General features: G+C 35.2%; 1 protein-coding gene across 1 annotated transcript in view; it reads left to right on the top strand.

Annotated features, from left to right (window-relative positions):
* The window catches only part of Atf6 (bZIP_ATF6 domain-containing protein ATf6), a 28,275-nt gene that overhangs the window by 6,462 nt on the left and 5,085 nt on the right, over nucleotides 1-16,728 (top strand). The window contains exons 4-11 of the mRNA XM_071591283.1: nucleotides 1,043-1,167; nucleotides 4,045-4,297; nucleotides 5,178-5,401; nucleotides 7,943-8,086; nucleotides 10,589-10,812; nucleotides 11,796-12,092; nucleotides 12,642-12,890; nucleotides 16,115-16,389. Of these exons, the coding sequence (XP_071447384.1) occupies nucleotides 1,043-1,167; nucleotides 4,045-4,297; nucleotides 5,178-5,401; nucleotides 7,943-8,086; nucleotides 10,589-10,812; nucleotides 11,796-12,092; nucleotides 12,642-12,890; nucleotides 16,115-16,389 (1,791 nt within the window). The remainder of the gene's footprint in view (nucleotides 1-1,042; nucleotides 1,168-4,044; nucleotides 4,298-5,177; nucleotides 5,402-7,942; nucleotides 8,087-10,588; nucleotides 10,813-11,795; nucleotides 12,093-12,641; nucleotides 12,891-16,114; nucleotides 16,390-16,728) is intronic.

Raw genomic sequence — 16,728 nt, 5'->3', positions numbered from 1 at the left:
AATTTTATTTGAAAGAGGATACTTTAAACTACTTCTCAACATAATCTCCAAGCAAATTAAGGCGTTTGTCATAACGTGTGACAAGTTTCTGTACTGCTGCATAGTCCTTCGCCGCCAGCTCATTGAGATACGCGAGGGACCCATCTTGCACAAATTTTTGCATAATGCAGATGGTGTTTAACAATTTCATGAACAATTGTTCGAGAAACATTGGGAAAATGCTCACAGATGTCATCAATTGTGACGCGCCGATCGTTCCTCACGAATTCGTCAACTGAGCTCACCAGTTGGTCTGTAATGACAGACGGTCTCCCCGAACGCTCATCGTCGTGTGTGTTCCCCCTCCCCATGTTGAAGTTGCGACACCACCGCCGAACAGACGACTCGTCCATTACATTGTCTCCATACACCTCCTTTAATTGGCGATGAATATCACATGGGCGAACGTTTCTTGCATTGAGGAATTTAATCACTGCCCTCACTTCACAACTGGCGGCGTTCTCAATTTTTTTAAACATTGTAAACAATCACAGAAACAACACAGGCAATGCTAGCGTCACGCAACTTGGCTCAGAGAAGGCAGACAAGCCACTGAAGCTATCTGACCTCGTCCAGCGGCTACTCGCGTCGTCAGCACATCATGCGGCACAAACGGGTACTACTTTCCGGATGACCCTCGTACTACCATCAAATATGTCTGGGTCAAAAAGGTAATTAACATTTTATGGTAATGGCAAAAATAATTTTCTTTAACTGCCATAGTTTTGGGACTGTTTCATGGCTTTCATCGTGCTTTAGGTAAGCATATCATAATATAATTACAATCATTTTTGTGAAGAAATTTTCTATACCTTAAGCACAGAGATAATGTATAATGTGGACTCAGAGAAATAAAGAGAAAATGTATGCTATATATGTACATTCTGAGGGCTAAGACGAAGAGATTTCCTTGTTGTGACAAAATTATTTTGCTATTTTTCTCATTTTCTTTTTGCATTTTCATTATACAAGGTTCAGTAGCATTAATATTTTCCCTTTTCAGAATATGTCATCAAAGATGAAATCAAGACAGAGCCACCCTCACCTCCTTCCTCTATTTCGTCACTCTCATCACTTTCAGAAGTGGGAAACTCCCCTGATAGTAGTGATGGAAAAGTGGAGTTTAAGGTGTGTATCCTCTAAGAAGAGAGAGACTGTCAAAGACAACTTGAGTTGCTCGTCACCTCTTCCAAGTATTTTTTATAAAAAAACATCCTACTCAGGTTTAACTCCCAAATAGGTGTTAGTTAGTTAAGACCAGTGGCCAGCAAACTCGCCTGTCAAAAGAGCCAAATATTAACAGTAAGATTGAAATTTCTTCTAAGAGCCAAATTTTTCAAACCTTGTTTGTTTTTAAACTATGTTGGTAGGTACATTGTTATTAACTTAATTAGGGTACTTATACTTGTTTCATCTATCTCCTTTCGTTCATCCTCTCTGCATACCTTTCTCAATCCTCGACCCTACATATTCTTTCACTTCACAATGCTCCCTAAATTTAACTTAATTACCTTAACTTAAAGTTTAAATTCTACGTTCATTGAATAAAAATTGATCTTACTATATAACTATATTATTTGTTGATAAAATTAAATTGTAAGGTATTCATAAAATTAAATCATGTGAATGATTGACTAACAGTAATGTGAAAATTGGCCTTGAATTTCTTTGGAAAGTTTGTTTAAGTCATGTTGGTATATTTTTGTGTATAATTTTAGGCACAATTCCAGGTTCTAATCAATAAGATGACCACTCAATTTACTCTGGATAAGGTTCATGCTAGAAAATCATTGTTCGCACGAATATGTAGACCAGAATAGCGAACAGAACGGCAAACATTTGTTTTTTCAGCTGATTATATGAGTCAGGAATTTTATTCCAGGTGTTAAAAATCAACGCCTGCCTTCTCCAGGTCTTTTAAATCAGACCACTTGTTCTGTGAACTAAGTTTGCATTTATTTGTCTCCAATATTTCTATATCAGCCCAAAGATATTCAAATTTTGAGCTCTACAATTTGTTGTCAAGAAGAAAATTCGGAAAGCATTAAGGGAAGGAAAAGATGAGCTGAAAATTTGAAAGAGGATCCAAAAACATTTGGGTCCTACATGTGAGAGATTCAAAGAAATGTCTGTGGTTAATTCACTCAAAAACCATGAATGTGAATTAGTAAGCAGAAGTTTGGAAAAGCCAACTTATTAAATGCCTTCATGTAAAGTATCTTCACCAATGTCTCTGAGAGAGTACCAATTTGTGCCCACCAAATGATATCCAAAATGTAATTCTCATTATGAATAAATTATTATAGCACTTTTCCACTTGAAAAAAGTGGAAAAATGCTACAATCAGTTATTCATTATGTTAGACTTTCACCTCATCGTGCCTGAAGCTACTCAATTTGGTTATTCTCATATATTGGAATAGAATGTTTGCTGAAAAATATGAAGCCTAATAAATCCTCCTGGTTCGATAAAATACTTGCTCCAATATTTAAGGAACTAGCATTAGAAGTTGCACCCTATCGAGAAATCATATTTAAGAAATTGCTGGTAGATCACAAGGTTCCCAGTGATTGGAAAATGGCTAATGTAAAACCTATATTTAAAAACTGGGGCAAGGAGTAACCGATGCAGTGGTTTACACAGATATCCATAATCCTTGGAATAAAGCAGCTTTAGCTGATGACCTTAATACTATACAATGCCGGTTCAATACTTGTCAGTTAGAATTAAACTTAAAAAAGTATGTAGTGATGACTTTTTGGAAAAAGAGAAATTCCCACAAATGACTACTGCATCAGGAAAACTGAGATGGATAGTGTGGACTTGATTTAATAATCAGGTGTAACACTCACGATCTCCCCTGGTTGAAACATACACGGAGAATGACAAGGAACAAGCTAACAAAAATTAGCATTTATTTTATGAGTATTGGGGAAATGTGATGAAAAGATTAAAGAGAAATATTATCTTTTGACGGTTAGGTCTCATTTAGAATATGGTGCTAGTGTATGGGACTCTCTTTAAGTTGGATTGTTTGCTGAATTGGATCATGTTCAATGTAGAGAAGCTACATTTTTAAAACATTGTTATCATAAACAGAGTAGCTTATCAAAATTATTAGAGGAGCTAGGCTGGGAATCACTCCTGGAGCTGAGGTTAAATTAAAGATGAAATGTCTGGCATAAATTGTAAGGATGACACTTTAGCAGTGATGTTGAAAATGTGTTATTAGCCTCATCATACCACAGTAGGAGAGATCATGTCAATTAGAGAGATTAAGGTTAGAGCAGATAGAGTTAAGATGTCATTTTTCCCACGAACATTAAGGGATCAGTACCGCGCTGCCCGACTACACTGGGGGAAAATTATTTAGGGTCAAAATTAGTCTGGTGTGTAATCATCCCCTGCCACACACCCTACCAGTGGGTTGCAGAGTACTAAAAGTAAAGTTGTGGAGAAAACTTTTGGGGGGAGGCAAAGCACTTTGGACTGAGGCAGGTGGAAATTCTAACCTCAAGGTTGTGGATTTTAACTACCAGTCTCTCTTTAATGACAAGTCTTTCCTGTGGAGACATGCACTCGCCAAAAATACATAGTAGAACATGATGCAAAGATACTTCTTGATGATATGCGGGGATATATTATCTTTCTGAGTGTGTTTTCTCACTAAGTCACTTCAGAACACTTACCTAAAGATAAAGACACTTAAACACAACTATGCTCACACGTATTTTGTGGAAGAAAGAGCCACGCTCAAGGGAGTAAAGAGCCATGTGTAGCTCACAAGCCGCAGTTTGCTGACCACAGGTATAGGCAGTAGGATTATGGGGGTAAGAAATAATGTTTTGATATTTTTAACCAGTTAATCAGTGAGTACTTCCTCAGTAAAAATCAATTAAATTCAATAATGTTCTCCATTTTCAATTTTCTGTAAAGTTAACACATCAGTAACACCATATGTGCATGTACTGAAACAATTCCACTCTTGCCCAATCACTCTTATAGGTTGTTTTGGAAAGTCCTCCATCATCACCACCCAGAGATGGAGACAAGTGTCCATCAATGGCAAACATTCAATCGTGTACCATTGTGGGGACTAGTGTTGGCACTCTTCTACCCACAACTATTATTTCTGCCTCCCAGCCTGTTATAGTCCCTCAAGCCATTGCTCCTCGTGCACCCAAAGGTGTGAAAATCATACGACCCAAACCCTCTTGCTCTCCAATGCAAGTAACTGGTGCTTCACCTGAAACAGAAGGTTAGTTTTTAATTAAATAGATGTTTATGTTCAATGGAGAAATATTAATGATGTTTGTGTACGTATTTTCTGTTTCTTTACTGGCATGTCATGTATACGTTTTCATTTTGTGATTTCCAGTCAAAATAATATTTTATGTATGTGTGTATATTTATGAGTATGCATGCAAGCAAATGAATATGTATGTGCTTGTGTGAAAATATATAATGTATTTATTTTATAATATATAACACATTTGGTGATGAACTGGATAAAAATATAACTTAATGGAAAATGATATAATTTATACTACTTCCTGCTCAATACTTAGTTCATTGACATGAATCTCAACCTATTATGTATAATTACCCACCAAAATATTACCCCCGTATTAGCTGATCCCTAAGCTGGATGGAAAACTGCCTGCTTGATACAGCAAGGCAATGCGTCCATAAACTTCACAGATTCACTTACCTCCTAGCATTAATTGGTAATAATGCACTTAAGTTATCAAGTTCTTGATAGTAGCAAGCCAAATCTTGGAAAGAGATGACTGGTGATGCCTTTGCATATTGATTGTCTTTGAAGGATAAAAGTCTTTCAGGGATTTAACAGTTTCTAAGAAAAAAATCAAGATTCTTGCTAGGTTTCGTTGTGGCTTGTAATAATGAAAAAATGTAACACTTTACTCCAGGTAATTTGAAATGAGTTTAAATCATTTGTCTGAGTGCATTATCTATATATATTTAGTGAGTTTAAATGGTGAACATTGAGTTGTAATTTTCATTTAGTTGAAAATGGATTTCACTTATTTTGTGAAAAAGTTAATCTATATGGATATAGTTGAAATTTTGTTGATGCTTTGTTTTGAGAGAAATAATTTTAAAATTGTAATAACCAGGTGCTGAGACAAAAGCTTCTCCACAAGCCATTTTATTGAGTGCAAAAGAATTTGAAGCATTGACCTGCCAAATAAAGAAGAGCAGGAATAATGGAAACAGGGCTCCCGTTACATTAGTCACTCATGTTGGTTCAACACCTGTCGTTGAGAAGCCCACGTCTGTTGTTACACCTGCAGCACCTGCAATAACCTGCCAACTTGGGAGCAGTAGGACAGATTTGGAGGTTAAATATTTTTGTTGATAACATTAGATTTCATGCTATGGTGGTTTGTTCAGGCTTTAAAATAACCAAATTATTATTAATTTTAAATTTTTGATTAAACATGCCTACTCCTTAAGCTATTAAATCTCTTGGAATATAAATTAGCAGACTTTTAATTAAATCATGTGGGTGTAATATCTTTGACTGCATTCTGTATTACTGAAATTTTCTCGGCTATATTTAGTTGTCTGTTCACATTTCACTAGATAGTAGCACACTATTTGTGAAAGATGGTTCAATTTAATAAAACACACCAAATACAGCCCGGTACATTTTTCAATAAAAATCAGCCAATTGATGTTGGTTTCATATTGAATAACTGTGTTGAAGTTGTAATGGGTCTAGTTAACTACGGTTTAGCGAATTAGTAAATTGAATTCTTTATCTCTTTGTAATATATCTGATAACACTCCAGGGTTACTTTTTGAATTACAGAAAGAAGTTTTGATTATTGGGGATAGGGGGGCTTTTTTCAAAATATCAGTTATTTAATGCCTTTGTAATGTACACATATCTTTTCAATGCACGAATTTTGAAAGAAATGATGTATTTGTGAGTCATGGGATCAGATCATACATTCAAATATCATTGTAGAATATTTCTATGAATCCTTACTACAAGTATACTTATTCTTATGCTTGTGATCAGAGACTGGTCAAATGATGTGATATTCAAAATTAATTGAGATCAAAAAATGATGCTCACTGAAGAATGATAGTCATAAATATTAGTAGTGAGTTGTAGCTATTAGGAGAGGCAACCAACGGTGGAGGTCCTGTGCAAAATTGTATACATATGGTAATTTGGGAGAGATAGGATTATCAGAGAATGGGGGAAGTGTGGAAAGAAACTCATTGTCAGCAGTAATCACCTTGATGAAAGTCATCTAGAGTTCCACAGTTAATGTCTCATCTTGGGGATGGCATATTGCGCTCAAATTGATCGCCACATAGCACCCCAATCATCTGTCATAAACTCTACCAATAACTGGGGTTGTGCTGCATTCCATTGCTGAAGTTGTCCTTATTATCAGCAAATATTGGGATGATGATAATTTCATTGATATAAAGCATAGTATATCAGTACAGAAATATTGCATCATATGTTCCTGCCATCATCCTTCATGTCTGAAATTTCTTCTAACAGGGTTGGGGTGGATGCAAACTATAGAGGTCAAATGTTGCTCATTCTGTACATGAGTATGTACCAATAGTCAATGTTGACTGGGTCATGTGTAAATTATTTGTCAGCTCTTGAATTAGTTTTGTTCAAATTACATACATCAGTTAGAGCTCAATTTCTTAAAGGAACTACACTCTAATTTTCTAATTAGAAGATGGTATGAATAGAGTACAATTTTTTCCATTTAGAAAAGAGCCATAGCCATGGCTGAATAAATGATGTATTAATATTATTGATATTTTACCATTTAAGTTAGGTTATAGATAGACACAGACTATACAACTGTAAATCGATAAATTTCCTTGCACTCTTAATAACAAAACTGACATTCGGCACTATAATAGACCCTTCCTCAATTCTGCATACTTCTTTTTTGCCTTCATTCTGTCCAACATGCATAACCTGTACCTACCCTTTCTTTGTTTGCCTAACATACTATCCTCCCAGCTCTGCCTTCAATATCCCAGTACAAATCAAAATGCTTGGCATTCATCCTTCCTGCCTACTTTGGATTTCTCCCAGCAATTCCCTCTCCTCCCACACCAAAACTGCTACTTCCTCCTTTGTATTTTTCTCTTTCCATTTTACCTTCTCCATCCTTCTCCACTCCAGCACTTCAAAAGCTTCCAACCTATGCCTATCACCTTACTTCAATACCAAGTTTTTTAGCACCATACAAAACCATGCTCCATATCAAAGTTTTGATGAGTCTTTTCTTAACATCTTTACTCAACGCCCCTTTCATTAACTCTCTCCTCCTTGTAAAAGCCTCTTTGCCTAGTACAATTGTTCTCCTTAAGTCCCTGCTACTTTGAAAATTTTGTCCCGAAACACTTCCATGGTAAACTGTTCCAGTTAATGAACTCTATCTCATAAACCACATAACCTTTGTTTTAATTAGTTTATTTCCCATCCCATAACTATTGCACTGACTTTCCAATGCACCAAGCAATGCTTGCAACCCCTTGTTTGGCTGACGAAATAAAGCTTGACCGTCTGCAAACCTAAATGATTTTATGAATCCGACTTCCATTCTTTTCTCCAGTTCTTCCCATGCATCTTTGACCATTTCCTCCACACATGAGATTTGTTTGGAAAGGATCCTGCCATGCAATATTTTGAAACCCTCCATAGCACTTCAGGCCATTAGTGTTGTAATTAAATCATTTTTTAAATCCACTGCTTATTATTTAGCATATCATCAGCATATTTGTGCACTGTAAGGGATGATATAAATAAGATCATGATAATGAAATGCAAATGTGAAAAACTGTTGTTTATGTACTCCAAATTTTCATTTTCTTTTTCCTCCTCTGGTAGCACATAAAGGCCATAAAGAGGCAGCAGAGGATGATAAAAAATCGGGAGTCTGCTTGTCTTTCACGTAAGAAGAAAAAGGAGTATGTTTCAACACTTGAGGAGCAGTTGTCATCCCTTAGAATAGAAAATGACCTTTTAAGAGCTGTAAGTTTTATTCTCAGATTAGATTAGTACCTAATTGAGTTTGGATTAGAATTAATTATGTATAGTAAGGTAGTTGAAAATCCAATGACCATAACTGTAGAATTTCTCCATTAGAGGCAAAGGGTAGTTTCTATATCTAAGACCATTGAATTGAATTGTTAGAAAGTATACCACATCATAAAGGATTGCCTCAAATATGCCCAATGAGGCAGGATGTTTTTGAGGCATGCATGATTGATTTGTTGCAAGTAATAATGCACTTTTCCACTGCTGATGAAGATTTATGCTGACCTAGGTTTTGCTATTATTTTGTCATCATCAGGTGCATAATGTTGATATGTGCAAGCATATATAGTTTTCTCCAAGCCATCTAGGGGAAGGTTAGTGGTTATTTGGAGGGGGAGGGAAAAGGAAGAGGTGGCATTATATGGGAAGGGAAGGAACCAAATAATGCTCAGCAGAAATTGCTACCTTACTTTGTTTCTTCCCTTTCCATTTGCCTTCTCATTTCTCTCCCAAGCGAACAATCACTAACCTCCCTCCTTAAAAAAGCCATTGTTTCCAGGTAACAATGTTGATGTCATGTCATAGACCAACTTTCTGTTGATAAGTATTGTATTTCTGTTTGTTCAATGGTGATAATTTTTGTTTAAGTTTTTCTGTATGTAATTTAAATATCTTAAGTTTATGAATTTGTTAGAGGAACCACAAAATGTTCAGAAAAGACATGATGATGGTATTGGAGTTTTTTAGGAAGGTGTGTCCTTAGAAATTTTCATAATAATGTTTCAGTTAAAATGACTATTGTATAGACTTATTGTATTAGATGTGTACAAACAATAGTGTCTATTTTATGGCGTGATTTCATTTTGCCTTACTGAACAGCCATGAAAATGAGTATTTTTGTTGATATACCGATAAGGTCTTTTAATGACCATAAAACACAATTATTTTTCTTTAATTTATTGGTTCCAGTTGGTGCATGGGTTGACCATGTCAATGTCAATGGTTTTCAAATCACAGCACTAACAGTATTTATAAACTGTTGTCTTGTTCATCACTGTACACTCCGGTTGACTTTGCTCGAAGCAATACAGTGTGGAGTTAGTTACTAGCAGTCTCCCTGTATGGGGTGAAGGGAAGATAGGCAATATTAGGTCACTAGGCTCCTGCAAAGGTTCAACCTTTGGGCTAGTTTGTGTTTACTTTCATGCTGCCACATGCATCAGCTTTGGTGTTATACCAACCAATGGGATTAAGAGTTTCATGATTCCATTGGATCCTCCCTCCTACCATTATTAACTGGAAGGGTATACACATTTACATGGAAAATAATCTGCCATAATCACTTGTTATTGCTTTTATCTCATTAGTTTTACCTGTATTTCTTTCAGAATAGTAATAGAATTGATAAATCATTTTTTTTAGATGCCAAAGATACAAACTTAAAGCATTCACTCCTAAAGAATAGATATTCATTGCATATTATAAAACTGAAGGCTAATAATTGTCAAACCTCAGGGTATAAGTTGACCTGAGCATAGATAGTTACACAAAGAATTTTCTAATTATTAACTTACCCCTATGTTTATTTAACTTAATGTAAAATTCAGGTAATGAGAACAATATGGGTTAGGTAATTTGCCAGAAATATAAAATCTGAACAAACAAAAATTAACCAGTCTATGAATTTTGTAAGTACAGGTGTGTGTAAGTCATTAGTCCAAGCATGAGAGGCTGAAAATATTAGTGGTTTTACTAGTTAAGTTTGGCTTTAAATAATTTAGAAATACTTGTACTCCCCTTAATGGATAGGAAATGCTAATAATATGCCCAAATGCAAGACTGTGTATGATAAAAAGTCGGAGGAAAAACTTAAATAAAATTTTGGATGATATTTACCATTTGCAGAAAAAACTTCACTTTCAGAATCATAGTATTAGAGTCCCTTGTTTAATTTTACTTTAAATTTTGTCATTCCCAGCTCCCTTCTTTCCATGTTTTCTTGCTGCTAAAATATTTCAGTCTTCAATTATATACAGGTAATTATCAGAAATGCAGTTTTCATCTTTTGGCAGAATGGCTTCTGATTCATCATCCAGGTTCTACATTTATCTAAACAAGGCAATGGAAAAAGTGTTAGGAAACTATTCCTTAGTAAAAATAATTTTTTGCACAACACCTTGTAAAAATATTTGTGTACTTAAATTATTGTAATATGAATATTATATGCGGTGTTTCATGAAAGATTATTTTTACTAAATAGTAATGTCTCTGAATGCCTATATTCAAAGATTTATCCTATTCTTTATCTGAGGAACCACATGAAGGCAGTAGATACATTGAATGATTGGCTATACATAGTTAATATTTCTCTTTTATATTTTAGGTTTATATGTTAAAATGCATGCTAGGGATGTGAATAATTTGTTATCATAAAATGATAGATGTTTAATCTAAATTTAAACCAATTTATTTGAAATTATAATGTTATTATTTTAGGAGAATCAAGCTTTGAGAGGACATCTAGTTGAACTTGGAGTCAGCATTAGTCCGGTACCTTCAGAAACAAAGAGTTTGTGGCTAAATTCAAGTCCTCCTCTATCACCAAATTCTTCATTAAATACTTTTGGCTCAAGTGCACAACTCTTGTCATCTAACACCAAGAAAATCACTGCCTTTTTTGCCGTGCTCTTTATCGTGTCACTCAATGTTTGGCCTTTTGGGTGAGTATTATGAATTCATATCATGCATATATCTTATTTCACTTATCCCGTGAGATGTCTTCGCTTTCAGCAAAAAGTAGACTTATACATTTGGTGTACATTACTTGCAAACTAAGAAAAAAAACACTGTAGGGGAAAATTTCAATTGAGTTAGAACCCATGGCCTTCAAATTGGGAAGAAAGATTATTACCTCGCAGCCATGTAGGTCAGCTCAAGAATATTCCATGATATTAAATTAGATGGACTTCAACTATGAAATATTTTCCACTGACATTGACACAACATGCTTATATTTCCAAAAGAGTCTCTAATTTTGGACTAGATTGACTTATAGATTTCTTACCTTTAATAAAGAAGTTACATGAATGATTGACGAAATTCTGGAGTGAATAGTTTTCATGAGCCGCGTCTTATTGATATTTTAAGCTTCTCACAGCATTTATGTAATTTTCTCAGTTTTTCCACCAGATCAAGGGTTTCACTCTTAATATGTTGAAGGTTAACCCTGCGATTGTCATCCAAGCTTCCTACAATGGTATAAATCCATAGTTATTCTGTATAAACATGAATCTGTATGAATATTGTTCAGTAAATAGAGGTCATATTATTTTATTTGCATTGTTAATAATGGGAAATTTCAAAGTTATGTTTTTGTCTTGAAGAAAAATGACAATTAAATACTGCACAGGAGAATGCCAAAAACATTAAAACCCATTATTATTACTGTTGAAAATATTTTTGTGGAGATCATTCTTTTCTCTTTTTAGTTAGACCATTATTATCTGGTGTAGCTTAAGTAAAAGATGGAGGGTCGTGAATAATTCACAAATAATTCAATACAATTTCCTTTTTCAAGTTTTTTATACCTGCTATTCTAGCATATGCATTGGATAAAGTTTATCCTAAAGTCCTGAATTTTTCCTATCATGCTACAGTTAAATGATGAGTTATTTGCCATTGTTGTTTTTGTTATATTTTGCAGAGGCCTTCTTCAAAGTAACCAGATGGCGAATCCTTTAAGAAGTGGCGGTGGCAATGTTCCTTTGAGCCCTATCAACATTGGTAGGCCTCATCCTGCACCTGGGGCTGCTATTGTCCCAGCAACATATTCCTCTGGTCGTACATTGTTATGGTCATTGGGGAGAGGTCATCCTTCAATTCCACCAATTGATTCAGAAGAAGAGGATGAGGATGCAGCAAGTACTGGATTCAGCAATGGCAACTCATCCATTCCTCATCTCACATGTCCACTGCCTATTAATGTGACTGAATCCATAAGGTATAGTAATTTATGTCCTCCTTTCTCCAGTGCACATTACTATGCTAGAAATCATCCATTTAGAATTAGTCTAACAGGTGAAGAATAGGCTTTGCGGCTATAAATTTTTCTGATGCTGAACAAGCTACAATATCTTACATTGCATGAGATGTATCTCTATTTTGAGTGGGAAAATACGTACGTATTATTTTAAAAAAGAATATTCAATATCAAATGAAAAGATTGTGCATTTAGTTTTCATTTCACTTAGAATGGAAACATGATCAAGGTTTATTGAATGTTTATTCTTCATTGTTGTTATGATTACTAGTTGTTGATTCCCTGGCAATGAGACTATAATAATGGGAGCTGCCTCCTTAGCGGCTCAATATGCAGAGGGTTACAGGGGACTCATGGCAGTGAAAGTATTGGAACTTAGGTACTGGGACAATGGTGTTTTTCAAAATAATTATTTTCAAAATACTAGGTATTCACTGAGATAATAGCTACTAACCAATGAATTTTACTTCACAATCACTTAACCCTCTTCACATATTTTTTCGATCACAGGTTGGACAGTGAACTGCGTGGGTGGTTTGGTGTGGAAGCATGGATGGGAGCAAACATTTCTGCATCAGAGAAGAGTGCTTCCTTGCTTAAGGAGAGAAAACCTCGTTCTTGGGGAATTCCCACCTATCCCCCACCACTCGCATCTCAGAAGAAGCCTTCCCAAGTGTCATCAGGTTTAAGTGACCTTCCTTCTCCTTTGCCCACTGTGCAGGCATTGGTCAACAACAGAATTAAGAAGAAGGGATCAAAGTAAGCTCTCATTGTAATGATGATCATAGAGGCTGTTCACAGTAATTAAAGATGTCATCTAGGATTCAACCAGGATGTGCGTTCACTAATGGAGGGATTATTGGAGAGTAAAATTTTGTATCATTTTCTTTTTCTGTCATATAATACATATTATCAGGAAAAGCATAATACAGTCCATCACCCTTAGAGAAAAATTATAACAGTTAATGTAACCTAATGTAATGAAGGTTCTTATATATTGATAGAGTATAGTATATTAATCCTAAAAAAATATATCATCAAGGAATAGAATGCATTGCAACTCATGAATAGATGGTTAAATTTCTGCAGTTATTTATTGATGTGATTAGTAATCATCTGGACCACCAATTGAAAATTAGAGTCCTGTATGCATTATGCACACCCATAATGACTGCCTCTCTTCGAGCCTCAAATGGAAAGAAAAACTCTTTCAACCCATGAGTGTTACGAGAAATGGCAAATTTCAAGGAAAGTAAGTGAGTGTATTTTAAAAGTAAATGTAGGTAATATGGAATTGCAGGAAATTATCTTATGTCATAATTAGCATATAGCGCAGCATCCTTAGAAAAAAACTCTTGAAAATTAGGGATATCATTGCTATAGCCCTGTCCATTCAAAATTGCTGCATTTATAGACACATTTCACTATTATATCCTCTTGAATAATTGTTCAAGGCATGATACCCCATTTGCATATCCTCATCAGTCCACATGGTAGCGCAGGCCTGAACCAGTGGTAATGCAGTATGTTGCAATCTTGGGTGATCAAAACTATATTCACACATAACTGACTTCCAATTCAAAAAGACATATCGTATTTCCTAGCTAAGGGAACGCGGGTATAACTTCGACCTCTAAGAGAAGGTGATTCACCAGAAAAATACTGTCGAGCATTTTTTACCTGTATCAGACATAGAAAATGGGTGCTTTTATTACAATTGTCATTAATATCATTGTTTTGAGGCATTAGTAAGTGATAAAGATTTAATATTTCCTTGAGAATACATCGTAAAACATTCCCTAAGTAATCGTAATTATGTATAATGTAATGTTTAGTTACATCTCCCATGTAGTGTTGCTGCAAAAATTACACAAATTGGGCAAATGGGAATTTTGCCCCACTGCTTAAATATTGTATTTCTTGTGGTAAACTTGGGAGTCTACAGGCACTGAACCACAAGTAGTATGATAGTGTTGCTCAGTGTATATTATGTCTGTTTTTATTTAGCATGCATGTCTGCTTTTACGCGCAGAAATTAAGTTTCATTAAAAGTTAAAATTAGAAAAACCTCATGGAATCTAAAGGGAGAAGACTATGTTACCATATTGCATTTTATACGTGAAGTCATGAATTATCCTTCAGAACATGGAAACAGGGCAGCTGAAAGACATTTTGGCCCAACTCTGGCTGAGAAGATAATAGAAGAGGGTAGATTTTGTGAATGCAGATAATTAAAAAACATCTTTACATTCATGTGCACTAGGTATGTGAATTGCTGATTTTTCTGGGACAACCTCATGATATGAGAGATTCATTCATAGAAATGATCCATGCATTTGTACCAGATCTACATTAGTTCACAAACTGCATCTTGAATACGAAAGAAAGATTATATGGGACTAACTAATGATGTCACCTTCATGGGTAGAATTAAACATCCATCGATTTCGAGTTTTTGTAATTGGATGAAAAAAGCTATAAGTGAGGCTATCATAATGTCTTTTGAAAAATTTGAAATTAGCAATATGCTAGATGGAAGTGAAGATGACATTTAGTATGAGGAAAGTCACAACTCCAGTTAAAATAACTGTGGAAATGATGATGGTGATGACGAATTTCTGGGATTCTACATTGAGTAAATGTTATATAGTAGCTAATTTTTTCATATACAGGTCCCTTGCTGTATGAGAAACCCTCTTTTGTATCATCAGCCTGTTAATCTGTAGCATAAATGTACTTAAACCATTTGGATTCACTTTCCCAGTATTTATCTTTCTCTTCTCTTTCATTTTCTGATTCTTATTTTTGTTTCTCCGCATTATAAAACTTGATTTCCCGACTCCAATTCTCTTTCAACCCTCCAGGTTCATCTTTGTGTCTTTCTTCAAACACAGTGTCACTTTCCTCCTGGCTTCATATATTGTACTATTCATGCTGGAATAAAATGTTTTGGCTCACTCTCTGATAAAGGATGCAAAGGGAAGTGTCATGTGTCTCACATGTATGTTTTACTTAGTCAGATATTCTAAAATAATTACACACTGCTTGTAAATCCTTTTAGAGATTGCAATTGCAATTTTGGTAGTTGGCTGACTGGGTTTCAGAGAATTCCTGGAAGCAGTTGGCATTGATCTACAGATAATACCCTAGTATCTATAGTTTTCTATATGTAATGACTTACTTTACTTTAAAGAAAATATTATGCTGGTCCTTACATGAGGTTTTAGCTTTTATTTACTCCATAGAATCACTTTCTGTGTGGATGGCCACTTCAGGTGGGCAAATAGCTGTTTCCTATGTGTTAGGTGGCCACCCATGGCTCTCTACCAGTCCACCACAGAATTTAGTTCATGACCAGCCACGTTAAATATAAGTGAGGTTATAAAGCAGCTTCAATTTGGGTTTTCCCCTGCTGTCCTTTGTTTTATGGTGACAAGATTTCCTCCAGACTTAATGCTTACATCTTCCAGTCAAATTTTATGGATCATTCCTGACCAGAAGATGCCAGTGGAGTGAAGGAAAAATTTTTGATTTTAAGAAAAATCAACAAGAACAGAAAGTAAAGCAGCTCCATACATCAAGCTACTCTGAAAGCCTGAGAACCAGCATAAGTTAGGCTAACTTTTGATTCAGTTAATTCAGCAAAACAACAAACGAGTCATTTGGTCTCTTTTTGTCGGATTATGTGATAAGCATTTCTGTTTTTGAAAAAAGTATTTCAATTCTTTAAATGTAGCTGGATATGGCCATAAACTTAGTGGCTATTAGCTAAAAATTAGGAGACTATTATCTCTGAAGAAGCTGTCTGCTGAAGGTAAAATCTCTTTGATTGCATGAGAAATATGTTCAGAAAAACATGGTCACTAAAGGAGGAGTTCATTGAGGCAGGTTTAACTGTGTATGTTAAATATTTATGTAATTTCAGAGTAATATACATTCTCATATTTAAAATTCATATAAATTGGTGCAAATTTTGTCCGTAGGTTACATCACTGGCCTCTGCGAGGTGATTCATCCCTTGTTCAAGGGCGAGAGGTAGCTGTATATGGTCCAAGAGGTAGCGGAGACGATCATAGGGGGACAAAGTACGAGTTTTCAGCTTTGCTGGAGGCAATTGGTCGCCGAGAAGATCGATTCTATGTGGTCTCATTTTCTGGAGATAATCTTCTCCTTCCAGCCAGTGCACCATTACTAAATTCTTCTCATCAACCCCCCAGACCAAAGATGACTCTCCTTCTTCCTGCTGTAATGCCTAATGGTAGGTATATGCATTTTTTGTAAGTTTAGAGTGCAAATGAGTAATATTTGATGTAAATGTCAAATTTTGGATTATTATGTAAATTCCAAAGAAACTGCGAGAGATGCCACAACAGTAACTTTAATGAAGTCATCCGCTAATATACATTTCAATGCAACAATTTCAGAGTGTAATGAGAATTCTGATCTCACTGAACAAAATGAGAAGCCATGAAAAAAGTTAAGGAAACTCAAACTGCAATTACTTTTCAAATCTTTGACTTAATAGTTAGTTCAATTTGACTAAATAGTTAAGTTTCAAAAATATATGTAGACTATAATAACAAAGCCAAATCAATTA

This window comes from Hetaerina americana, unplaced genomic scaffold, assembly GCF_022747635.1.
Source record: "Hetaerina americana unplaced genomic scaffold, ioHetAmer1.1.p SCAF_1, whole genome shotgun sequence".
Lineage (NCBI taxonomy): Eukaryota > Metazoa > Arthropoda > Insecta > Odonata > Calopterygidae > Hetaerina > Hetaerina americana.
This window is presented reverse-complemented; position numbering and strand designations above follow the sequence as displayed.